We start from the raw sequence: 27,040 nt of genomic DNA on the forward strand, positions 1-27,040 counted from the left end.
GACCTAAAATCTGCACTTTCCAGCCTGTTTTTGAAAGAGAGTTGGTATAAAGGCAAACCTTGGACTACAGCACTGCTCAGAGATTATAACATTTATATACTTGACATCAGAGACAGAAACGTAAGTGTAAGTAATGCAAATGCCAAAGCAGGATTTGTAAGTATTTTGCCTTAATTTTAAATATTATATATGATGGGTTTCCACAACTTCCTTTGGGTATTACTCTACAGTTTAATACATTTCACCTCCAGAAGTTGTCCCTGATATTCAGCCTATATTCTTCTTCTTTTAATTTCATCCAGTTGTTCACACTGAACTAACTGCCCCATGTAACATTGGGATGGAATTTGGGTGCAGGAGAGGCCTCAGGACAGAGATTTGGAGCATGGGAGGGATTTCTGGCTGCTGGATATGGGTAACACACACCCTGGCCAGCTCCCCACAAGCAGCAACATGTGTCTACTACTACTAAGCAGAGACGTGGTCAGGCAGCTCTGCACACTGCCTCCACCCAAAGGCACCACCCCTTCTGCTCCCATTGGCTGTAGTTCCCTGACAATGGGAGCTGAGGAGACAGTGCTCAGGGCAGCACATGGAGCCCCTATGACCATTCCTCCCCCTAGGAGCAGCAGGAACATGTATCTGCTTCCAGGGAGACACATGAAGCCAGGCAGGGTGCCTGCCAGTTCCACACCAACTAGACCTTATTGAAGATCAAAATGCCAGTTTATAGAGTTTTTTAAGTGGTAAAGTGCCAGATTGCACAGCTTTTACCGTATTCAGATGTAGTTTTAAACACACATCCATCTCAACCTGATTAGAGGTTGAACCTCCGAAATCTGGGATTTTCTGGTCCGGCAACATCCGTGGTCCAACAGGACCACGGATTTGCTCAATCAGAGAGCCCTAGTACCCTGGAATGAGAACCCCATTCCTGGGGAGCCCCAGTCAGGTGGGGGAGAAGTGGGGCCATGGAGGCTAAGGAGCTCTGTCCCCATGGAGCCCTGGCCAGGCAGAGCAGTAGCGGGACTGGTGAGTGGCAAAAGCGGGGCAGTTGGCAAAACCCATCCCAGGCGGGAATCCTTACTTGGGTGGGGGAGAAACAGGGCCGTGGTGGCTGCGGAGCTCTGTCTTGGGGAGCTACAGCAGGCTGGAGTCCAAGTCCAAGCTCTGCAGGCTGAAGCCCAGTAGCAAGGGATCTCCCCATATCCGACAAATTCCCTCATTTGGGATGGGTCAAGTCCCGAGGTGCTGGATAAGGGAAGTCTAACCTGTACCTTGAAAGGATATTTGTTTACAAATTGAATCCAAAGAGACTATGTCATACCATTAATATACCTCTCCCCGTATATTTACATGCACACACATTCTCTCACTGGATTACAAGACATTTGTGCAAATAAATGATTTTGGACTATGTGGGAATGAGAATACTCAGCTTTTTAAGAGTTAAGTTGCCAATGAAACAAAATATGTGCCAATGGAACAAGAGCACAGGCATACATGTTTATAAACATGCATCATGTATGCGCTCAGATATAATATTTTTGCTTATTCTCTACTCTGTAACAAAAGTTTAGTCAGTAGTCTCCAATACAAATTAATAACAAGAGAAAAAATACTGAGACATACTTTGAATTTCAGTGGCCTTTTGTAAAGAAGCCATTGCATTCATGTTAGGGGTTTGGTGCTGCATATCTTCTGAGAGAGGCTCCAGCTGCAAGAATAGAACAGAATAATATGAGCAGAATATTATTAATTTGCAATAAGACACATGAAAATCAGCCAAACTGAAACAGCTTAATCCTCAAGAGAAGATCAGCCTAAGAACTAGTTCACGTTGTGCTGGTATCAGTTCTAACATATAGCCACAAATTTGTTTTCTGTTTTTCAGCCATGTAATTGAATTCCAAGGGGCTTTTCTATTGGCTGCAAGACTAATCTATGGAGTCTCTGAAGCAGGTGCATGTCTGTGTATTATTCATTTAAAAAAATGTTAGTTATTTGTGTAATTTTTGTAGGTTCATCACAAACCAAATTCCATTGCATCTGTATGTGCACCTGGGCACTCCAAACAAAATCTTACTGCACTCTATTATCTTTATTTCTCTACTGTTATTACATCTCACCATCTTACACAGTTCAACATTTTACCATGGAAAACTATAAAACGCAGCTGCTGCTCTGAATAGCCTTGTGTTAATTTCAAGTAAAGTAGTAGACAAAATACTTAAACATATTAACAGTAAACGCTGTATACATTTTATATGAGCTCCAATGTACTTTTAAATGGCTATATATACTTTCAATGCCTTTTAGTTTGCTTAAGTGTTTGAGTGTTTACATGCAAGAAACAAATTATATATTTTTTCTCTACAATTCCATTTTCAATGGCACTGTTCTGAAAGGAGAGCTAGGCTGGTAGCTAGTGCATTCATCTAGGCTTTTAGTGACCTGGGTTCATGTCCCTCATAAGCCACAGATGCCCTATATGACCTTAAACAAGCCTTTTGGTACCTTGGTCCTCCATCTGTAAAATAAGAGTAATAGAACCGCTCTATATCATACTGATGTTGTGAGGTGCTCAGATAATATAGAATTCGGAGTGGAGGGCTGATAAGTACCTTAGAGTATGTAATAGACCAGACATGAATGGATCCTAAATTAAACATGGGTATCTGTGAAATCTTGACATATCATATACAGAGCACTGACATGATGACATTGTATCATGATTCACCAATAAAATACCATTATAAGAGCCAAGTAACAAAGGCAAGCCATGTTCCACCTACATTCATTTCAATTATGAAATTAATTCAGCTGTGCTCATGCCCTTTTCTTTATGCCTTCCATTCTACACATTTTACTGGCACAAATGCTCACAGCAAATGAATAGCAAAGCCATCTGTGTGAGTGCTCTGGAAACAGCATTTGAAATTTGAACACACAGATATTAATGCCAATCTTAAACAATTAAGAACAGGTTAGATAGACATCTATCAGGGATGGTCTAATGGTACTGGGTCCTGCCATGAGGGCAGGGGACTGGACTCAATGACCTCTTCAGGTCCCTTTCAGTTCTAGTGTTCTATGATTCTATGATATTTTCATACTCATCCATTCAAAGAGCTGGAATAGCATCGTGTGAGTCATTTGCCCAATCACAACTAAAAAACTATTCTTTTTTAATATTTATAATCAAAGTAAACAAGTTCAAAAATACATTTGTTTAATATATTTGTACAATGAATACATCAGAGAGACTTTCAAACTTATCACAGATATTTTGTAGGCTGAAGAAGACGCATAATTGGCTCACTTATTAATTATCAGTGATTAGATCAACTCTAGTCATTACATCCAGGAAATTAGCTTGGATTTATAAAGAGGTGGCAAATGAAGCAAATTCACCCCAAGTCCAGAATTGCTGGGATTCAGGTAAAATGATGAGCAGTGAAATAGTTTAATGCTGATGAAATTCCAATGATCATTCCATGTGAAATGAATGGCGTTATTCAGACTTCTTATTTTTATCTGCCTATAGTCCTATATTGGGATCCCTACCTGGAAGATTGTCTTTGAAGCTATAAGAATTAGCAACATAATTGATATTAAAGTTATATTAATGTTTATATTCTTTAGAATTCTACAGGATTGCCAGAAAAAGGGAGGTATGGATATCAGCCAGTGCAAAACCAATAAAACTACTGATGATGCCAGATTGTAATGGTGGATTGCTGCTATTTTAGATGATGGACAAGACATGCCAGTCAAGCTTTAGGATTAGAGCTGGTTGAATAATAAAAAAAATTAAAGTAACTGCTATATTTGCAATTAACAAGTCAATTTTGCTTCACGAGTCTTAATAGATCATAGCATTTCATTATTTGCAAGCATCTGGATGATAGCCGAGTAGTGTGAAAATGCTTACAAATCACTAATTTCACAAATTTTAGCAAAAGTGATTATTCATCTGAAAATTAATCCCAAAAGTCATTCATTATTCTCAATGTAAAAAGTTTCAGGCATCCAACCAGGAAGCAGAAAAAATACTGTGGGCCCAATAGGAAGTGGCAGCCGAAGCAGATGGTGACCAAAGACAAGAATGATAAGGTGCTCATGAAGAAAGAGAAGGTTGTGCAGTGATGGACAAGATATTGTACCGATCTATACAAAGCACAGTTAGACACGAGTGCCTCAGAGAGACCAATCAAAGAATTGAAAGAGATATTACTGCCAAGCATCGAGAGTGAGACTGATATTTTGAAGGAGAAAACAGAAAGAGCCATGAAACAACTAAAGAACAATAAGAGCCCTGGAAATTGTAAGATCACGGGAGAGATGATCAAATATGGCAGAGAAAGTATGATTCAGGAAATATACCAACTATATAATATAGCATGGAAAGAAGAGAAGGCATCTAAGGAATGGACAAGATCTGTGCTAGTGACAATACACAAGATAGGAAGCACGTTGGAGTACAAGAACTACAGAATGATTGCCTTAACGAGTCATCTAGGCAAGGTGCTGATGCTGATACTGATGGAGAGATTGAGACTGCACATAAAAGAACATCTAGAGGATGAGCAAGCGGGATTCAGGAAAGATAGAAGTACCATGCAGCAGATATTGGCACTATGATTGATAGTGGAGAAAGCTCAGCGAAAGAACAAGAACATCTACAATTGCTTTGTCGATTTTCAGAAGGCATTTGACAGTATAGATCAGAAAGTGACTTGGGCGGTGTTGGTGTCATATAGAGTGGATAGTAGATTGATACGGTTGTTTAAGAATATCATCGATAATGCAGAGGCAGCAGTGAGAACGTGCGGAGAGTTGGGAAGTTGGTTTAGAATGAGTAGAGGTACGAGACAAGGAGATCCAATATCGCCAAGTATCTTCATCATGCACCTAGAAAGAGCGATGGACAAGATCAGGGAAGAGGTAGAAGGAATATGGGTGCATGGGATAAGAATTAACAACTTGAGGTTTGTGGATGATATAGTTATCATCAAGGAAGATGAAGAGAAGCTAGAGAGAATGGCGCAGGTGCTAAATGAGCAAGGGAAGCGGTATGGACTGATTATGAATATCGATAAAATGAAGCCAATGGTATCTGGAAATAAGGAAATAGGAAGGAAGATCAGTGTAGATGGGATCAAATTAGAGAACAGAGAAGTTTATGTATTTAGGGCGCAACATGACATATGAGCTAGACTGTAAGAAGGAAATAGCGACTAGAATAGCGAAAGCAAGAGTGAATTTAAAGGAGATGGATAAGATCTGGAAAAGTAAAGTGATTAGGTTAGGAATGAAGCTGAGCGTCTTGAAAACGTGTGTATTCAGCAGCATGTGTACGGATGTGAGACATGGGTGATAATGAAAGATTCAAAGAGAAGGATATTGGAGTTCAAGAGGAGTTTTTATAGAAAGATCCTGAGAATAGGATGGATGCAGAAGGTCACAACGAGGAGTTACATAGGAAGATACAGCCAAAAGAGAACCTATTGCAAAAAGTTATACAATGGAAGTTACAGCTATTCGGGCATATCTGCAGAATGAACGACGAGCGAAAAGTTAATACCCTGGTATTCGGCATAATGGATGGGCCGAATAGGAGAGGCAGACCCCACACAGAATGGGTAGATGATATAGTAGATTGGTGCGGAGCTAGTCTACAGAAACTAAGCCATTTCGCACTGGTCAGGGAAAGATGGAAGGAAATAGTGAGGGAGGCATCAGACACCAATGGGCATTGAGCCCATGGTTGTTGTTGATGATGATGATGAATGCCCAGGTTCACAGGCAGAAGAACAAAGGTGACTTAAAGCCACATTTTTTACACTCTTTCAATCCTTATGGCTACTGGAACCCAGTTTAGCCCCTGGAGTAAGAAAGAACAGACTCAAGGCTACTCTAATATGTACACCCTTGGGAGCCATTGCACAGGCTGGGGAATTGCCATAGTGCAGGATGCTCCAGCGGTGCCTTGTTCCGTCCTCAACATATCCTCCCTGTTCCCCTGTAAATGCCTTCTAATGGCTAGGAGGCCAGGAGTTGATAATGTAGACACAGTTATAGTAGCTCTATGCCAACCAGAGGTTCTCCTAATCAAAGGGAATCTTGTCAGACATCTTTCATAAATGCATTTGACTGGGCCCAATGATATGTCCTTGTGTTATTTAGGAGGCTAGTCACATACCTTATTTAACTAGCAATGAATATTTAAAGTAAAGAGTTCCCAAATAACTCATAGGCAACTGCATCCTAAATGTCCCATCAATATTTATGACTATCAAATATATGCAGAGATATCAGCTTAGGCTCATGAATAAACAACAAATAGAAAAAAGGACCAAATTTTTAAATAAAATAAAATAAAAAATAATAATATCAATTTATTGTTTTTAATTATCATTATCATTATCATTATTATTATTATTATTATTATTATTGTTATTTAAAATGAACAATTAACAGGCCTGTAGCTGACATGGATTTTTCAGTGTTTGTTATTTCTAAACTTCTCCCTCTTCCCTCCACCCTCCAAAAAAAAGTTCCTGTAATTATTCCTACTTAGTTTCAACTGCAGAAATGCTCTCTGTCTCCATGTTCTTTGCAGTAGCCAGGCAGAATGCTGGATCCTATTCCATATCAATAAAACCACATCAGACTCCAGACATAAGTTCATTATATTGTACACCCTGTTCAACTCTGATGCACTATTGTTACAAAAACACTGTAAAAATAAAGCCAGTTCATTCTTACAGCTATTTCTATACTCCTTTGGAACAGGGCCTTTTGCAACAGGGAGAATAATGTCTGTTGGCAGTGATCCACTTTTTGGATATAGCTACATAGACATAGGGGTGTCCCTGGAAAATATCAGGACACAGACCCAACAGTGAACAAAAGAAATCACTCTGCACCTGACATTCATAGCACCATCACCTTCACTCCTACACTTCTTGGCATTCAAATCATGCAGTTTATTAGATCTGGAGCCGAAGAGAATAAAAGTTGTAAAGAGCACTGGAAATACATTTGCAGAACAGAATATTTCAGAGATGAATGACTCAGGTCAGTGCAGGACCAACAAAGCCACTTAAAGGATAGTTTGGATCATTTACAGAAGACAAAATTTTCAAAGGGTTTGCACCACTAATCTGGGCTTTTTTTGTGCTCATGGGAATTTAATGGAATTTGTGCCCAATAAGCACAAAGGAAAAAAACAACTATACACTACATACGTTGACTGGTTAAAATTTGTCACAACTGAATTGTGCTCCTATCAGCAACTGTCATACAAATACATCCACTATCAACTTTTCACATGTGTGGAAGGTGGCACAAGTGATGGTACGGGTGTAAGCAATTTGTCAAAATTTGAGACAACTGGAGTCAGTACTGCATGAGGAGCCCAGACTTGGCACCTGATTACATTGCCTCCTTATACCTGCCAAGTTTTAAGAGGCAGAAGCTAGCTTTCATCCTGGATGTTAGTGAGTTTCTTTAGAGAGACGATGACACCAAGGAATATTTAAGGTAACCTCAGGCTCAAAGCGAGGGTTCTGGAGATGGAGATTGTGATGGTAATACATATGGGGTCCATAGATCCCATGAATATCTGCATCCACATCCGCAGATATAAAGTGGATATTTACGGATTTGCAGGGCTCTAGTTATAGATCTCAGGCAATTTTCACGTATGTGTGCGCTATTTGGGGAATGTTCCCATTTTAGAGAGAGCAGCACTTACCTGTTCTAGTAACTCACCTTCTATCTCTTTTATTTTTTACTACATTCTTGGTTGACTTCTTTGGATAGCTGGTAAGCTTTCCCAGATTCACTCCAAATTTCACAAAAAGGAACAAATGCCAACTTTTCATCATCCGAATGAAAACTGCAGAGCACTAATTTTCCATTTAAGATGCCATATGCACCAACACCGAAGATCCACTAATTGCAAATAGCACATATTCTACACTTCACAACAAACGTCCAGCACAGATCTTCAGATGCGCTTAGTAGCCAGTCACAATGTTTTGTCTGATTATGCCTCAAAACAGTAACTCAAGCAGGAAGAATGTTTACTAGAAGATGCTAAATTTAGCCATTTAAAAATGTTTTCCTACTTTGGGCCAAATCTAGCCCTGGCCAGCACTGTAAGAAAGAGCAGACATACTTCCTGGTGTGTTCTCTGTAACAAGAATCCTGCTGGGCGGAATGCACTGTGGACGACACTTTGCTGCTCCCCCTGAACAGGAGGACATCTGCTACTAGTTAGCATTTGCTACAGACACTTGCTACAGCATATGGGGCTGGCTACTGGATACCTCCCTAAGCCATAGACCATTTCTCCATAGGGATAAGGTGCATAGTGTACTAGTCAGCACTTGCTCCAGACCATAGAGCTAATGGATAACACACACAGACAATTTCTTTTGTGGGACAGGATTCATATTGGTTTGGCTCAACTTTTATGTGCTATGGAGAGATCCTGCATGGCTGCTCACAATGGGTTGGGAAGGTTGTTGTGGAGAGAATTAAGCCCATAACTTCAAACCAAAACAATCTGGGGGGAAAAGGCTTAGCAGGTCTGTCACTGCACAGTTATATTAGCCATCACACACCATGGCATGCTGGCATGTGGGCCACAATGACTAATCTAGCCTAATGACTGGAGTAGAAGTCATGGTGTGGGACCACTTTTATTTCCTGGCTTAGGTCTGAGATACCATCCTCACTGAGATCCCTAAAACACCAACACCCAGCCCAAATACATGTAAAGTAATAAAATTAATCTGTGAGGGAAAAACATGAAGTAATCCAGGGGTGCACAACGTACAGTTTGCTGCTCATACATGACCCAACAGAGCATTTCACAAAGCTTGTGGCCTGCTTCAATACAACATACTTACATTCATTAGCATTTTGTTGTCATGGTTACCTTATTTTTCATTTACACCAGTGTGTATATAGACAATACTGAACTTAGAAACAACCTAGTTAAATGCATACGAAAGAAGATGGAGTTAAAATATAAATAAATACATGTTGACTTTAAATCTTATATGTGTAGAATGTGTTTGGCCCACACAAGGATTGAACTTAAATTTATGTGGTCCTCTTGTGTAATAAGATTGGGCACCACTGTGCTACTCACAGAAGCCAACAGAAAAAAAGCACTGTTCTTAGAAAATAAGGGAGATGAATTTTCATTGCAAGGCTACATCATCAGCTCAACAGCTCCCTGGTTTAAAAGCAATTGCTCTTTTCTAATTAGCTAAAACCATCATTTCTTTGTTTTGACAGGTGCCGACGTAATGGATGTGTTCTAAAACCACTAACAGAAGATGTCTAGGACATTTTACAGCAACTTACCTCATCCTTCTTTCGTTACCTGCCTGAAGGATTTAACTGTTTTGATTTTGGATTTCAGAGGAATCCAATTGCTTAATCACTTCTCACCTCTTAGGAAGATTTCTTTCCCAGGAGGCAACCCAGGGTGCTTCTAATTAGCTTTGCATATAGGTTAGTAAATTGTTCTTAAAAGAAATTCAGGTTTTTCTTTTTGAGCACAAAGTATGAAAGATAAAATTGAAATCTAGATGCATTTATATCTATGTTTACATCTGTATTGTTGAATTTTTGCTTAATTTGCTGTTTTCATAAATAAACAACTGCTTCGCTGTTTCTGATGAAAAATGGCAATGGCTTTTATTTTGTAGAGTTCTATTGATGTTTCTGAGGAATTTCCAAAAGTAATGTTCACAACACTTCTGTGGAGAAGTTCAAAAGTATTCCTCACACATTGATTGGGCTGATAACTCATTTAAATGCTGAGGTCTTCCAAGAAAAAGAGACATGCTGAAATGGAGTTTTTGGTTAGTCTTCAAAGCCAACAGTTGCATGAAGAACTTTTCTTTAGAATGCTCAAATGATTTAACAAAGATTAATTCAATAGCCTACTCTTTTCATATTGACCTAACGCATATTTATTAAGGGAAAAGTAAAAGCTATCTTGCTAAACAGATCATTTTCATGCAGGCCACATCTAATCAAAGCAAGTTTTGGTTTGGTTGGGGGAGATGTTTCTGTATTTTTTGGGTGTCAGCATGTTTTTTTTGTAGCGATTCAGAGACAAATTAATTAAAGTAAGCATTTAAGCTTGCTCGTAAGTCTGTTGTTTCATCTACATGTTAGACTGGCTCCCTACAAAAGTTGGAAGTTACTGCTGGTTTTATGGTTACTCTTTTTGTTATATATTATTCTGCTTGCTGATAATAAGACATACAAAGCAGTGTACTGCTCTACTGACAGGTCCTGGCCAAGAACAACATAGGCAAAGAAAAAAGAATTCAAAAAAACCCAGCAAAATGTTTATGAATTCTAATCCTCAGCACATGAATAAATATAACTGACAAACTGCAGAGTACCTTACAAAAGCCTTTCCTGACCTTTCTAATTTGAGTTCAATTGCATGTGCAGTGTTTAGAAGCCAAAGTTGGTCTTGCCAATGTTTTTAAACTACAGTTGCAGTACGTATCATTATTTGTAAAAGTGAAGTGCCAGATAATAAGTTATAATTACCCTATTAATCACCTGCAAAAACTGCATTCAGGGAAGAATGCATTTTCAAATTACAGTAATTGGTGACTTAAAAGAACTAATTTTTCTATCCTTGACTAGAGGATATTTTGTAGTTGTCTGTGAAAATCTGCAAATATTCTGTTGAAATGAGGCAGTGTAAACCATACACTGGATTTGCCGTGGTCCAAATCCTCATGTAGTATTGATTAGCATAACTCCATGGAAGTTGATAGATTTGTGCCAATTTAAAGCAGGTGAGGATCTGGCCCTATATCTATGTCTATGTGCCATTACTTATCAGCAATAACTCTCTTCAGCAATATCTTTAGTCATAGATTTCCTGTAAGCAGAAAGTAGTTTCTTATGGTTGTAATGATGACATTGTTTCAGAATCTTCTATCTCCAAAATTAACAGGAGCAGTGTCAAGGCTGTTCCCTACTCTGGCACTCGAGTGCAGAAGTTGGGGGCCTTCAAGACACTTTAAAATACTCTGCCACTGAAGGCTTCTGTTTAAAAACTCCCCAAAGTCACAGATTCCCTGGCCTTGGATTGGTATTGCTGCCACCACTGAAATACAAAACACCCTTTTTAGAAGTCAGGCAGATATATTTGGGAATTTCTTCCGATGGGGTTATCCTCAAATTCTTTCACCTTCCCTCTGGAGAGAGCTTGAAAAAAACATGAACTCTCACTTGTCTCAATCTTCCTTCCTTAAAAGTCTTTCCTTCTATTTACTATGCTATTTTTTGCAAACAGATAATTACATTGAACTAACCAGCCTACTTTACTGGCTTCAGATTACTGGTCTACCTAAACAGCCAATAGAGTTAGGTGAATATTTCAGTATACTCACGCTTAACTCACAGGGAAAAACATTTCATATCTGTTTTCAAGCATAGGTACTGTTCTGAGAATGCAGAGGGTCGGCAGCTGTAGAAGGAGTAGCAGCAGTGATTCAACATTAAAACAAAACAAGGCCATTCTCACAAAGAAACATCACCAAATGGTCATCTTTGACTGTGGAGAGAAGTCCCTGGCATAGTGGTGGGAGCACAGTTTCATTAGCATCATTCATCTCTCCGTGGGGTTACCTTACATATATCCAAGCTAACCAGGGCCAAGCAGAACTCATCTCCAGTCTAAAGATGGGCAAGATTGCAATGTGAGAACATCGATGCTTTGGCTGATTTTGGAGGGCAGGATTCAGAAGGTGAGCCGTCAGCACCACCCCAGGAAACTGCTGTGTATAAATATGAATGCTGGTTTGGGTGAAGATGGGCAGGCTGTTCAGGAGGGGCAATCAAATCTTACGACTGAGATTTTTAAACAGAACCACCTAAAGTCGGGCTTCTAAATTCAGCACTGAAATAAGAAGCCTGATATTCAAAAGTGTTGACCATACATCTCAAAAGGAGACACTGGATGTTCAGCACTTCTGAAAACTTTTTTTATGGGACGTAGAATAAGTCACCCAGTGTGGAACCCAAATAGGGCTGAATATTCTACTGTGGCATGCACAAGGGGATGGGAAGAAGAGAGACCTTTCCAGCAACCCCAGCTTCCTTCACACAAGGTATCATGTTCCCTTGCTCACACCTCCACTGTAGTGCTCCCTTAATTTATTTAATTCTTACATTGTCCCTGATGCCTGCAAGGGAGAAGGCTGAGGAAGCATTTGGGGTTGCTTGGGGGAGCTTCTTTGCATTAATTTCCTGTTCTTAAGAAGCTCTGTAGATTTTTTTTCTGGAAGAGGTGCCTTGTACCTTCCGCATCAGGCTACTTGTTCTCAAGACAGACCACTATTGTGCATAGCCAGCAAATGCAACCTGTTGTGGAGTGTGTCCGTGCCTATGATGACATGTAAACTAAGCTGAAGACTTGGCATATAGTACATTTTCCTTAACCTGCAAAGGAAAAAATAATGGTGCTGGCCAATGTCGGCAGACAGGCTACTGGGCTGGATGGACCTTTGGTCTGACCCAGTATGACCGTTCTTATGTTTTGTTCTAATGGGGTTGTCTCTTTTATTGTTTCTTTGTGATACATAAAGAAAGCCTGAAAGGTTTCAGTTCAAAGTTGAGGAAAAAGGCATAAGATAGGAGGGTTTCCTGGTTATTTTTAACATTACAAATTCAAATCTTGTCTACCTAGGAAGTTTCTATGGACTCTGGAGAATTGGTGAAATTAAGAATTTATAGACTGAAAACTGAGTAGTTGAAAGGGTGAAAGGATTTTTAGATACATATATAAAACATGTATTTAACTCCAGTGCTTAAGAACATTTGGGAGAAAAGATGCCTTTGTTAAAGGTTCATTACTATTACCCTTTTTATTCAGGTTTGTGAATTTCCAATAAACATCTCTGAGAATCTCAATAGGTTCTCCAGCAAAATGAGGGAAGGTCTCATGTGACATTTTTGGTATCCATAAACTAAAAACCAAGCAGAAAAACCCTTTCAGGCTTTCTTTATGCATCATAAAAGCCAAAAAAAGGACATAAAGGTTTTTAAAAGTCTTTCATAGTTGATCGTAGAGATTATAAGCAATTTCCACTATAAGAAATAGCACTTCACACCAATTTAATAGGTCTGAAATGTTGCCCTGAAAAGAAACTGGGAGACTGGTAAGTGATGTATGCTAAAGAATTCTGATTACTGTAGCTGTCTCAGTTTCCAGTAAAAACAATGATTTGCAATACTGCTCCCCACAACAGAATTTTACAGACTATGGCATGAAAACATGTGACAGGCTCACCATTTAAGGTTAAGGTATGATGTGTTACTGTATTTGATTTTTGTATGCGTCTTCATCAGATTAATCCTACATCGTTTTTACTATAGAGTGATTGTCATGATTATGAGGGTTAGCCAGCAGCCTGGGGATTAAGGGGTTAACTACACCTAGCCAGGTGGAGTGACCAATAGGAATGTAGGTGGGATTTTTCAAACTGGGACAAAGGAATTTGGGTTTTTTTCTTTTCTCCCTTTTGTCTCTCCGAGAGAGTTCTCTGCAGCTACAGAGAGGGACAAGCATGTCTCTCTCTCTCTCCAAGACATCATTCTTCATTTTCTGTAAGTAGGGTAAAGTTTATGTAGTTTCGTTAGGTTTTATTGTGTTATGGATTGGGTATGGGATCTGAGATCTGGCACTGCTTAAAAGATGTTTTGGCTTTTCTTTGTAACTAAGTTCTAGGCCCATGGAGTTTCTCCATGAGTATATTTTGTTACCTTCCTCTCTAGTCATTATACTTGCAACCAGAATATTGTTGTAATAATAAAAGTTCTTTCTTTTCTTTTATTAACCTGGCAGTGGTTAATGATGTGCCCTGATTTTTGTTTTAGGGGGAAGATTTCCCAAATGATCTTTCCCCTGGTTTCTTTAGCAACATTTGGGTGGTGGCAGCGGAAGTTTTATTCCCAAGATCTAGGTTTTTAAGATCTTGGGGGAAGTTTTATACCAAAGCCTGGTAGATAAGGCTTTGGGGTACACTTGCTGGCCCCCACTTCTGCATTTATCATGCCAGAGTGGGGAAGGAGCCATGACAGTGATGGTAGAAAGAGAAGTACCATAATCCTCCATGACAATGTGCTTATGCTAAGAAATTACCAATGATCTTGAAAGAAGAGCCTGTTTTATCCATGACAGCTCACTCAAGAACTTAATCAGTGATGAGCATCAGTGATGAGCATCATTGACACTCCCTGATGTCAAAGTACATTCTCAGCATTCTGAAACTCAGTGAGGGTATCCCAAAATAGCTATTCTGTGTCTATTGAACCAGCCTGTTATTTTGAAATAGAGTTTGAAATAATGGGCTCGCTATTCTGATGTCCCTGTAACTCTTGTTCCATGAGGGTTAAGAGACATTTCAAAATAAGTTATTCTGAAATTAGATCAAAATAAGATACGCAATTTGCGTAGCTCAAATTGTATATCTTATTTCGACCTATGGGTGCAGTATAGATGCACCCTGCGGGAGGACAGTGTATTAAGTCTTTCTCAGGATTAAGAACAGTTTTGTGAATCATAGAGATTCATATAGACATCAGAGGTTGGGATGCTTATCAAAACGAAAATAACTTCCAACTCTTCTGCATTTTGCTATTACTAAGACATATGCAAAAGGCACTTATTTCCATACATAGGAAAAATTAAAAGAAGACAAAAAGACAGAACTTTTCAAAAATGTGGATTTTCCTCTGAAATCCTTGGATGTATCTTTTACCTCATTTCCTAGAAGGGCATTTATACAGGCTTCAGATGCATCACAGATGGCAGTAAGGTCATGTCCTCCCTCCAATGCCAGCACCACACGACCAGCCGCTAGCTTCAGCAACTGTTTTGTTAGGTGACCAAAACCTAACATATAAAGACAGCAGTGCAAATTATTAAAGCAGAACAGATATTTATGACATATTTTACATCTGTTGTATCAGAAAGTAGGAAACATGAGGTTATTGTGAAGAAATATAAGATCAGAACCATGGTACATCAATTTCAGTAACTGGGCTCCAACACTGGTGAACATTAAATACTACAGAAGAAAGTGTAACTGTGACCCTAAACACCTTTGTATTCACACCCTGATGCAATGATATTTGTACAAAATATGACTTGTGAGGTGTCATATGAAAAGCTAACACACTGGTTACTAAGGCCACTGTAGAATGCATGTATTAGTGCTGTAATGTAGACATACTCTATTTCGAATTAACTTAATTCGAAATAGTTAATTTGAATTAAACTAATTCAAAATAACGCATCTATACACAAAACCTATTTTGAAATAGCGTTTTGCTATTTTGAAATAGCACGTCCACACTGAGTGGATGCTGAACCGAAGTTAAGGCTGGCCGGAACCAGCGCCGGCAGGGCATCAGGTTAGGACTTAGTGTGTGGGGCTGCTGCCTGAGGCTAACTGAGCTCCGTGCTTAAAGGTACCCTACCCTACCTCGGACAGACAGTTCTCAGGGTTCCCCGCTTGCTGGTCTACCTCGATGAGGGACAGCAAAGCAGTCCTGTCTTGTAGTTCCCCGAGTGCCCGAACTCGGGACACAACAGCACTCGGCCACATAGAGCCAGAGCTGCCCCTGGGCATACCAGTGCGTCTTGTGGGATTGTTGCCATCAGCCCAGCTGCACTTGTTACAGGCTGCCATACGGGAGGGGGGGGGGCCATCGGGGGGCTGTCAGGATCCAGGAGGCCCTGAAGGAGAGCGTCCACCCCGAGGAGCCCTCAGAGCCTCCCCGGTCCTCCTCACCGGGGACTCGTGCCCCATTCCTCCCTCACATCCTTCCAATTACCCCTCCCTAGCCTCCCTTCCTGAAGTCAAATAAAAGACATGTACATTCAAAAATAGAAACTGGGTTTATTGAACAATACTGGGGGGAGGTGAACCTCTGGGGAGACTGGGAAAAGGAGGTGGGAGAGGGGAAGAGAGAGGATGGGAGAGAGGAGGGGGAAACCTGGGAGGAGGGAGCTGGAAGAAGGAAGCAAGGGGAAGAAGGGGCAGGGGAACCTCAGGGCTAAGGGTTGGGGGTCTTGCCGGACCAACTTGACATTCACGCTAACCAGCTCCTGGGTTCGCATGTGGCCTTTGGTTCGCATTCCTCCGTCTAGTGTGGAGATCATGGACATTGGGGGCATCCCCTCCAAACCTGAATAAGGTCAATGATCTCCACCCTGGACCAGGAAGGTGCCCACCTTCTCCAGCCCCTGTCAGGCTCCTGGGAGCTGGCAGACTGCTCCTGGGGAGCAGTGGAGGGCTGGCTGTCAGTGGCTTGCTGGCTCATGTTTTGGGGCCCCTGGGTCAGGGGCCCCAGTGGCCACTGCTGGCTCTGGGCTGGCAGGCTTGAAGCTGACACAAGCACTTTGGCCAGGGTCTACTCCTTTAGTGGCTCCGGGGCTGGGGTAGAGGAGAGTAAGTTTTTCTGGTTGTGCCCAGAGTGGCCACCAGGGCTCCCTGGTAAGGGCTGGAGGCCCCCTATTTTGAATTAAGTGTCTATACAGCATTTAATTTGAAATAGCTATTTCGAATTTGGCTTTACTCCTCGTAGAATGAGGTTTACCAAATTCAAATTAAGGGCTCCGCTATTTCGAATTAAATTCGAAATAGCAGTTTGCATGTATAGACGTTATTAAAGTTAATTCAAAATAACGGTTGTTATTTCGAATTAACTTTGCAGTGTAGACAGGCCCTTAGTTATATAGGAAGCTATGAATTCACACTGTGTGATGTTGTTAGAACATGTTTCCAACCAGACAGCTTAGCCTTGGTAAAGGTGATAAATAGGTCTATCCTAGAAAAAGCACTGCAGATTTAAATACTAGCAGTAAACAAAACCATCATGCTAAATCAGTGGCATTTATCCTAATCCTAAACTCAAGGGATAGAGATTTAACGTGGCTCCAGAGAAACACAGGAGACTAAATCACCAGCAGGCCTTCATGACTTCTGAGACTTAGACATCCCATTTGGGGACTTAAGGAACAGAGACAGAACCCACCTTTATGGAGACCAAAGCAAAAACAAAATCTCCGCAATTTAAGTTCTATAATGGATCTTCCCCGGGCTAACTAATAAAGTCTAAAAAGGAGCCTGTGGGTAAGAGAAACTATTTTGAACAAAGATGGTATCTTGCTAAACTGAGTTTTAGACTTGTTGATGCATTTTTTCACTTTGTACAGAGACCAGCACAAATGGAGCCCTGATCTGAATGTACCACCAGAGTCTAAAAAATAAATAATATCCTATGTTACATGTTGGTGTTACTAAAGCCAAGCACTAACAACAATCTCTGGAGTTAGGGTTAGTGCAGACTGGAACTTTTCAGGGTTTACCAGACAGCTCCACCAGTGTTCCTCACCAATGATCCACAACACTCCAGGTATTCCTATATCACAATCAGGGGCTGCCAATGGGCTCCACTGTCTCCAGCTTTCTCAGGGTAGTAGTCAACTAAGGCAGTGGTTCTCAAACTTTTTGGCCCACAGCCCATCCTGCTCAAGCAAACATTTCTATGACAAAATGGGTGCAGGAGTGGGCTGAGAGTGGAGGCCTGGCCAGGAGTTTGGGTGCAGGACTGGGCCTAGAGTGGGAGTCTGGGAGGGATTCTGGCCAATGGGAGCAGCGGGAAAACCCTCCACCTGAGCAGTTTCCTGCACTGCCATTTGCCCAGCTGACAGTGTATAGATCTGCTTCCTTCCCGCCATGAACTGGAACCAGCCTGCGAGGTTTGAGGCACCCCCCTCCAGCAAGAATCCAACCTTGTGGGGAAGAGACGGGGGGCTGGAGCGCCAGTGCACGCTCCCCACTGCAGGGTGGAGGCAACCCCTGAGCCCGTGGTCCACCTACAAGACAGTCACACTCCACTAGTGGTCCACAGACCACACTTTGAGAATCACTGAGCGAGGAGACACTCCCACTTAAATTTCATCTCAGATTAAAGTTAGTTGAAATTCTTTCATTTTTACTTCATCAAATTTAATAAAAAGATGGATAATTTTGGGAGGAAACATTTTGAAAATCTGTAATTTCCAAGGGCAGTTTTTGCTTTGGCTTGACCTCCTTCCCAATGGTTAATGGCAGGTAAGGTCTTGAGACTTTTTAAAGTCAAATTCAGAACACACTTGCAGCATGAGTCTCACACTTAGACCCACTCTGTTTTAGTTGCTTGTCTGACAGTGGCCTCTATTATGTCCAGAGAACTGCATGTTCCCTAGCTTTAATGCACAGACTGGCAAGACAGCAGGAGGTCTTGGGTTCCAGAAACACATTTTTAGTGTGCTCAAGTGAGAAGAGAATGTAGAAATTTAACATTTCAATAACTGAAAAAAATATTCTGGAGAAATGGTCTGGTGCAAAGAATGAAACCTTGACCCTGCCAGCATTTACACAGATGCTTAACAAGTAAGCCCATGAGTAAACCCCCCTCCTCCATATATCAATAGGACATTAAGCAGGGCTATAATTGTGTGCAGCATTGGGTCCTTAAGGATTCCACATTTGCCTAAATGTTCACAAAATTCTACTTGCCTCTCATCCCTGGGCTGATCCCAGAACTCTTGAAGTGAAATGTTAATTCTTTAAACCATTTCACAACCTACTGTAGCTCTCAAAGAACTGCAGTTTTGACTCTACTGAAGCCACTACACTGTGGTTCAAATTATACACACTTCGAAAAACAAAAAATTAAATCTCTCATTTCAGCTCAATCGTCATGCAGAGAGAGGAAATAAAAGGCAAAAGACCAAATTTAGCAGGCTAATAAAAGTGAAGGAAGGAATGGAATAAAGATAACCTTTGATTATTATCCAGTTTCCACTTTCTTTTACCTAGAGGATTTATTTCTGTCTGCATACTACACATGTGATCTTCAGACTCATATCAAGACATTGCCAGCAGCAGTACCATGAGATGAACACAACACATTCAAAGGAAATGAAGACGAATCAATAGTTCATGGGCTCCGCACATCCACATGCTGTATAACTCTTCCTTCAGCTTTTTAAGAACTGCAACAGGACTTTAATAGCTTCTGTCAGGAAGGGAAAGTTTTACTGAATCCAATGCCCTGCACAGTTTGAAAACAATATATGACCACAAGGGTCACTGTGGCCACACCATAATTTTCTGGCAATAAATTCAGAGTCTCTCCTAAGAGATTCTTTCTTTCTTTCTTTCTTTCTTTCCAAAAACTGTATGTAGTACTAGTGATAAACATCATCACCAGGTTAATTATCAGCTTGCTTGCTTCAAACTACAAGTAAATCATCAGTGTTGCAGTGTTCACTTCTAACTTACTAAGAGATGTTCACATTATCAGCTATACAAAATATACCACTCCCAAATACAATTCCACAATAAAGGGTTGCCAAATGCAACTAATATGGAGGAAGCTTTTCTTCAGTGCAATTACCAAGAAAGTCAAGGTGACTTGCTAGAGGGAGAGGAAATGACTTTAGCCAACAGAACCAATGCTTTTTATGACTGAATGAGTTATGGAAATTCTTAACAAAGAAAGTTGGATTATGTGCCATTATAGCAAGCTTAGATAGATATTAGCTTCCTAAAGGAAATTCCCTGGAGTACAGAAGTAACAAAATGAAAATAAGGAATCCCAGTCAAGAAATGTTTTTAAGACGGCCTGTAGTTCATGCCAAATAATAGGCGGGGGAGGAGAGGGGATGCACAGATGGACAAACACTGTGAAAAGAAGCAGTCATCTCTCCTGATAAAATGAGACTGAACATGTATCTGAATTTCCATGTGACCAGCTCTGCAATGATAGGGGCCAGGAAGGGGTCAGACAAGCATTTTTAATCCTAAATCCTCAGACTCACCCAAATCCTCAAAAACCAATAGTGGATTCAATTCTTGGCCTTTCTGCTGACATTGCTAACAATGGTGCCAGTTATGATGGTGGCTTCAAAAAGCAGTTTTAGTTTGGCCATGCTATACTGGAAAAAGAGGTTGCTTTTGCTGCAGTGTGTAAGATTTCTAGTATGGCAACATTTTACGTGAACAGAACAGGTTCTGACAGAGGCTTAAAATGGAAAGTCACATTAAAAACACTAAGGCTGTGTCCAGATTCAGGGGTTTTTTCAAAAAAAGTAGCCTTTTTTCGAAAAAACTTCCGCTGCGTCCAGACTCAAGCTGCGTTCTTTCGAAATGAATTCGAAAGAACGCGGCTTTTCTTTCGATGGCGGTAAACCTCAATTTACGAGGAAGAACGCCTTCTTTCGAAAGTTCCTCTTTCGAAAGAAGGCGTTCTTCAATGTAAATAGGGCTTCTTTGAAAGAGAGCATCGAGATTCACTGGATGCTTTCTTTCGAAAAAGCAAGCTGCTTTTTCGAAATTTCTCCATGCAGTCTAGACGCTCTCTTTCGAAAGAGGCTCTTTCGAAAGATGCTTTCGAAAGAGCCTCTTTCGAAAGAGGCTTGCAGTCTAGACATAGCCTAAGGGTATGTCTACACTACAGAGTTAGTTCGAACTAACTTAGTTCGAATTAGTTAATTCGAACTAAGCTAATTCGAACTAACGCATCAAGAACTAAAAACTAGTTCGAATTAGCGTTTTGCTAATTCGAACTAGCATGTCCACATTGAGTGGACCCTGAACAGGGCATAAGGATGGCCGGAAGCAGTGCCGGCAGGGCATCAGAGGAGGACTTAGAGCATGGAGATGCTGTCTCAGGCTAGCCGAGGGCTGCGCTTAAAGGGACCCGACCCCCACCCCGGACAGACAGTTCTCAGGGGTGCCCCGATTGAAAACAAGTCCTGCCTTGGAGTGCCCGGAGTGCCCACACTGGGCACATCACAGCACTCGGCCATCAGCCCGGCTGCACTTGCCGCAGGCTGCCATCTGGGGAGAGGAGGCAATTGGGGGGCTGCAGGAGAGGTTCCACCCCCAGAAGCCCGCAGAGCCAGCCCAGTCCTCCCCATCGGGGGCTCGTACCCCATTCCTCCCTCACCTCCTTCCACTTACCCTTCCCTAGCCCCCCTTCCTGATGTACAAAATAAAGATAACGTTTCTTCCAACATTGACTCTGTCTTTATTGAACAAAACTGGGGGAGACTGGGAAAAGGAGGTGGGAGAGGGGAAGAGAAAGGCTGAGAGAGGGGAGGGCAACTAACATGATCAGGGGTTGGGAACAGGTCCCAGATGAAGAGAGGCTACAGAGACTGGGACTGTTGAGCTTAGAAAAGAGGAGATGGAGCGGGGACAGGATAGAGGTCTCTAAAAGAGAGGGTTGGGTGGAGAGGGTGCATTCAGAAAAGTTCTTCCTGAGTTCCCATAAAGAAGGACTAGAGGACACCAAAGGAAAGGAATGGGTAGCAGGCTTCAAACTAGTAAGAGAAAGCTGTTCTTCACAAAGCAAATAGTTAACCTGTGGAACTCCTTGCTGCAGGGGGCTGTGAAGGCTACAACTAGAACAGAGTTTAAAAGGAAGTGAGATCAAGTCATGGAGGTTGGGTCCATGGAGTGGTATTAGCCAGGGGGTAGGAGTGGTGTCCCTGCCCAAAGTTTGTGGAAGGCTGGAGAGGGATGGCACGAGACAAATGGCTTGGTCACTGTCTTCGGTCCATCCCCTCCAGGGTCCCTAGGGTTGGCCGCTGTCAGCAGACAGGCTACTGGGCTAGATGGACCTTTGGTCTGACCCAGGACGGCCATTGTAAGCTCAGGGCTCAGGGTCGGGGGTCTCAGTGGACCCCCTTGATTTTCATGCACACCTGCTCCTGGGTGGCCAGGCTGGCAGCTCTCCTGCCCTAGACGGCCACTTTCCTGTGCCTAGTGCGGAGATCGTGGACGAGGTCCACGATGTCTGCACTAGCCCAGGAAGGTGCCCGCCTCTTGCGGTCCCGGGCAAGCTCCCGGGAGCCGCCAGCCTGGTCCCGGGAAGAGGTGGTGGGCTGGGGGACATCAGGTGGGTGGCACTGTGCCATGCCAGGTGCAGGGTCTGCTGGCTGGGTCCTGGCAGGCTTGCACCTGGCACGGGCACCGTAGCCAGCCCGTGCCCCTTTAAAGGGGCCGGGGCCGAGAGGGGGGCAGACGAGTTTCCCTGGTGTTGGCCAGAGTGGCCACCAGGGAAACCTGGGGAGGGCTAGCCTCCCACTAGTTCAAATTAAGGGGCTACACACCCCTTAATTCGAACTAGTAAGTTCGAACTAGGCTTAATCCTCGTAAAATGAGGTTTTCCTAATTCGAACTAAGTGCTCTGCTAGTTCGATTTAAATTCGAACTAGTGGAGCACTAGTGTAGCGCCTATGAATGTTAGTTCGAACTAACGTCCGTTAGTTCGAACTAACATTGTAGTGTAGACATACCCTAAGCTTGATTTGAAGTCTAGCCTTAAATGGGAAACCTTTTTGAGACTGCAATTTGGCAGACAGAAATAAATGTAGGGAGAACTCAGGCTATTTAAACATCTATGTATGTGAATTGGTGGGTGCAGTCCATTATTTAGGTGCATGCTCACAATTACTTGCACCAATGAGCGAGGGTACAAAAAGAGGATGTCATTTTTAAAACATCCAGTCCCAGGGATATGAAAAATGGATTGTTTCAAGTGCATAAATTATAAGGAAAAGCTTAAATCCAGGCTGGTATTTCCCAAATGCTATTGTGAATGTGCTGCATCAGTACATTTCGTAATACTTACACAGTTGTAGCCAGTTTTTTAAAAATTGCCTTTTTTTGTGCCAGGAAACTACTATGAGCATGATTTTTTTGCCAACAGTTATTTTCAGGCACACTTTTTGCAAGTTACATGTTGAAGTATCTGTTTTCCTCTTAGATCCAGTACCTAGATATCCAGGGTGTGGTTTGCAAAAAACCTTTGACTTAAGTGGGTCGAGAATCAGAACTATGCTAAATCCTGCCTTCTGTCTTAAATTTTGCCAACAAAAAATGTATAGTCTCTAGGCACAGGTTGGAAAGCAGGCCTTATATGTGGCAGGGGTTTCTTTCTTTGAAACCTGCAGAAATTATAAAGATGTTGAGTAGTGGAACTAAACATTAACGATGTAAACAGCAAATTGTAAGTCTGACACTCAAACACATGGTTAGCAACATAAATCAAGGATATGCACTTGATGGTTGTTCTTAACTAAACACCTATGCCTGCAGTACTTTATGCACATGTTTAACTTTACACACTACAAGTAGCCCCATTGACTTGAACTAAATATCCATATTGCTCCCCTGTTCTCACTCTTCCTCCTCATGCCACCATTTTCTGATTAACTATAATGTTGGTTAGAATGTTGACAAAATTCCAAGTAAAGCAAAATCACACATCATTTACCCCCTTTTCCTAAGCTTTATATTTTAAATTGGTCCCTGCTAATGGGTACTAGATTCTACTACCCCAGCCGGGATACAATCCTAACCTGGGTGAAAAACTTACCATACTTCTCCCTAATGAAGGTCAAAAGCAGAGTATGCAATGTTACCTCTTGAAGCAGAGACATGCACAAATAAGGTACCTGATGGTCATCCTCAAATTACTCTGATATAACGAGCTAAAGAGGAGAAAGCAAAAAGATATTTCCTAATGTTAACCAAATTAGTGCACCCATCCATAGGATAAATCACATCATTTTATGATGATGTGTTTTTAGCTGTTTTAAAAGTAACAAATGTTCATAAAGTCTCCCGTATAGTCACTCTGAGAAAGAAAGATTAAAGAATATGTTGTATCACAAATTGTAACCATAGAAGAGACCTTGAGGAACACATGTTAATGCACTGTGTCTAGTGCACCTCTCTCCAAGCAGATGGGCAAGTCACCCAGGACAGTTCTGTGGTACTTACGTTTTCCATAAACTGTAATATCTATAGTTTCTATTCTCTCGTCAGCACATGAGCAAAACTCGTATTAATCTCAAGGGCAGAAGGGACTACTGTGATTATCTACTTTTACCTCCTGTATAACACAGGCCATAGAACTTCCCCAAAATAATTCCCAGAGCATGTCTTTTAGAACAACATACACAATTGGCAATGATGGTGAATCCACTGTGACTCCTGGTAAATTGTTCCAATGGTTAATCACTCTGACTGTTAAGAATTTACGCTTTATTTCCAACCTGAATTTGTCTTCAGTTCCCAGCCATTGGACCATGTTATACCTTTGTCCACTAGATGGAAGGACCCATTATTAAACATTTGTTCCCCATATAGCAAGGGTTCCGCGAAGAGCCGGCACTCCCCCGTCCCCCTGTTAAAGAGACAGAGCCATGGCGAGGGCTTTTTTGTTTGTTTGTTTGTTTTTTTGCTCAATGAAATGTGGCAGGGGCCTTTTTTTTAAGGCAACTCTAGCGGTTCCATGGCCAAATAAAATTGGGAAACACTGATCTAGACGGTATTTGGTCCTGCCATGGGGGCAGGGGACTGGACTCGATGACCTCTTGAGGTCCCTTCCAGTCCTAGTATTCTATGATTCTATGATTCTCCAATTTATCAACATCCTTTTTGGAATGTGGACACTAGAACTGGACATGGTATTCTATCAGCAGTCACACCAGTGTCTTAAACTCTTTATTCCTTCTCAAGGTTCCTCTATTGCTCATCTAAAGATTGATTAGTCCTTTTGGCCACAGCACTGCACGTTGAGCTTGTGTTCAGTTGATTATTTACTACAGTCCCCCAATCTTTTTCAGTCACTGCCTGCCAGGATAGAGGACCTCATTAGAAACAAACTTGCTCAATGATTTCTCATTTACAGTTAGATTGTGACATCTATCAGGTAGTCAGTTTTAACCCTTTTAAAGTGTGGCATGTTAATTTTGCACAATTCTAATTTTTTAATATAAATGTCTTGCAGTACCAAGTCAAATGCTTTACAGAAGTCTAAAAATATTATATCAACACAATTTCCCTTATCAACCAAACTTGTAATATACATCAATCAGATTAGTTTGAAAGGATCTAATTTTTCATAAACCTGTGTTAATTGGCACACTTATTTTACCCTCTTCTAATTTTCTGTTAATCTAATTCCACATCAACTGCTTTATTATCTTTCCCAGAATCAATGACTATAACCACTTATATTCTAGTTTATCCTTTTAAGATACTGGCACAATATGACCTTTCATCTGTTCTTCTAGCACTTTCCTGCTGTTCCAAGACTCATTGATAATCAACATTAGCAGTCCAGTGACTGCCTCAGCATACTCTTAAAACTTTTGGGTAAAAATTTTATGGACGTGCTGATTTAAAAATGTCTGACTATAGTATTTACTCTTTAATGCCCTCTTGAGATTCTAGTGGAATGGAAGAGTGTTAGTTATATAATATAACTATGTTATCTGTTTTCCCCTAATATACAACAGAAAATATCTATTGAACAGTTCTGCCTTTTCTGAATTATTATTGATAATTCTATTATTTCTATCTAGGAATGGAGCAGTTCCACTCTCAGGATTCTTTTTGATACTAATATACATTAAAAAAAATGAATGGGAGTTGTGCTTGCATCTGGGAGGCTAGCACCCAAATGCATACATGGAAGGCAGTCCTGTCTTGTAGGCATTGCTCCCTGCTAGTTCAGTAAAAAGGAGGGATGAGACATGGTTCTGACCCTCTTTCCCCCAGGAGGTGATTGGTGGAAAGACGAGATGTTAAGTTACCCAGAAACCCTTCTGAGAGCTCTACTGCTTCAGGGCCTTTGTGCACCATCCCCACCCTCCTCATTGGCAGTACCTTGAAAGCTACAATCTGGCCCAAAATTACTAGCAGAAAGCTGGTGATCTCCCCTGGCTATTCTGCAGAGTACAGAAAGAAATAATCCCAAAACACAAAAAGTCCATAGTCTCTGTCCTGGACCTACAGGCATGCATTTAACTATTATTTACCATTTAATCATGTCATTACTCTCTAATTTACTTGAGAATGTGTTTTCCTCTCATTAAAGCTTTTGTGATGTTAACTGCCAAGAATCTACCCACCAGTGTTCTGCACTCTGTCCTTGCGGTTCTTTCATGACTATTTGATTATTTTTCATTGATATTCTTCCAACAATAGCATCTAAAATTAAGTGGGTCAGTTTTTACATAACTTCCTGAGTCATCGGGCTACGTGTCCTAAATAAATATGTCCATACAGGAGTGAAATTATAGTTGACCCTTCCATTGCTGGGCTACAGCTAAAGGACTTTGCAAAGAACAAGTTATTCTCTTAAGGTTGATCCTGTACTTTTACTCAAGTAAAACTTCCTTGGAAGTCAATCAGAGGTTTTACATGAATCAGGAGGATCTGGGCTTTGAGTAAATGAGTAAGAGGGATTCTCCATTTGATGCCAAATACATTCTTATGAAACACATTTTCCAAATGGCAGTCCATTTCCAAATGCTGCTACTAAAATACTGAATTTAAAAGATAAATATCTGAGCTCCAGGCAGAACTGGTGATTTCATGGTTTTAATACCACAGAAAGAAGCTCAGTAACACTTTTAAAATACATTTTCAAGCAGGCATTAAATGTAGATTAAATTAAAGAGTAATTGTTCATTAAATAAGTACAAGCATTCCCAGAAATCTAATTTTTGATGATCACCAATTTCTGTTGTTAGTCCTACAGTAATATGTTTTTCACAATTAAATTGTTTTTAACAGCAATCATGAGCGTACATTATCAAATCTTTATGACGTACATACTTCAGGAGACACAAAACACCTAATTGAAAGCCAAATCATATTGACTTGTCTTACCAAACACATGCTGGAATGAGAAAAATGGTACTAGCCAACCGGAGAGTGCAAGAGCTAGTTTGCCATCTTTGGGCACAATGGCTTGGACTTCTGATGTCACATGAGCTGCAATGCCCATGTCTTTCTGGTTAGTTCAATGCATGGCCCATGTCCCCTGAGTGTCTAGCTACTATTCCTTCAGTAAGAAGCAACTTGTGCATTTCAGCCATTAGGTGGCCCCTTTTGGA

General features: G+C 41.2%; 1 protein-coding gene across 1 annotated transcript in view; it reads right to left on the reverse strand.

The window, feature by feature from the left end:
- LOC102446906 (histone deacetylase 5) overlaps positions 1 to 27,040 on the reverse strand; it is a 186,707-nt gene that overhangs the window by 19,689 nt on the left and 139,978 nt on the right. The window contains exons 8-9 of the mRNA XM_089776668.1: positions 14,823 to 14,956; positions 1,633 to 1,717 (exon numbers count right to left, since the gene is read on the reverse strand). Coding sequence (XP_089632794.1) covers positions 1,633 to 1,717; positions 14,823 to 14,956 — 219 coding nt within the window. The remainder of the gene's footprint in view (positions 1 to 1,632; positions 1,718 to 14,822; positions 14,957 to 27,040) is intronic.

The sequence above is a fragment of the Pelodiscus sinensis genome, chromosome 2 (assembly GCF_052426305.1).
Source record: "Pelodiscus sinensis isolate ZL-2025 chromosome 2, ASM5242630v1, whole genome shotgun sequence".
Taxonomy (NCBI): Eukaryota; Metazoa; Chordata; order Testudines; family Trionychidae; genus Pelodiscus; species Pelodiscus sinensis.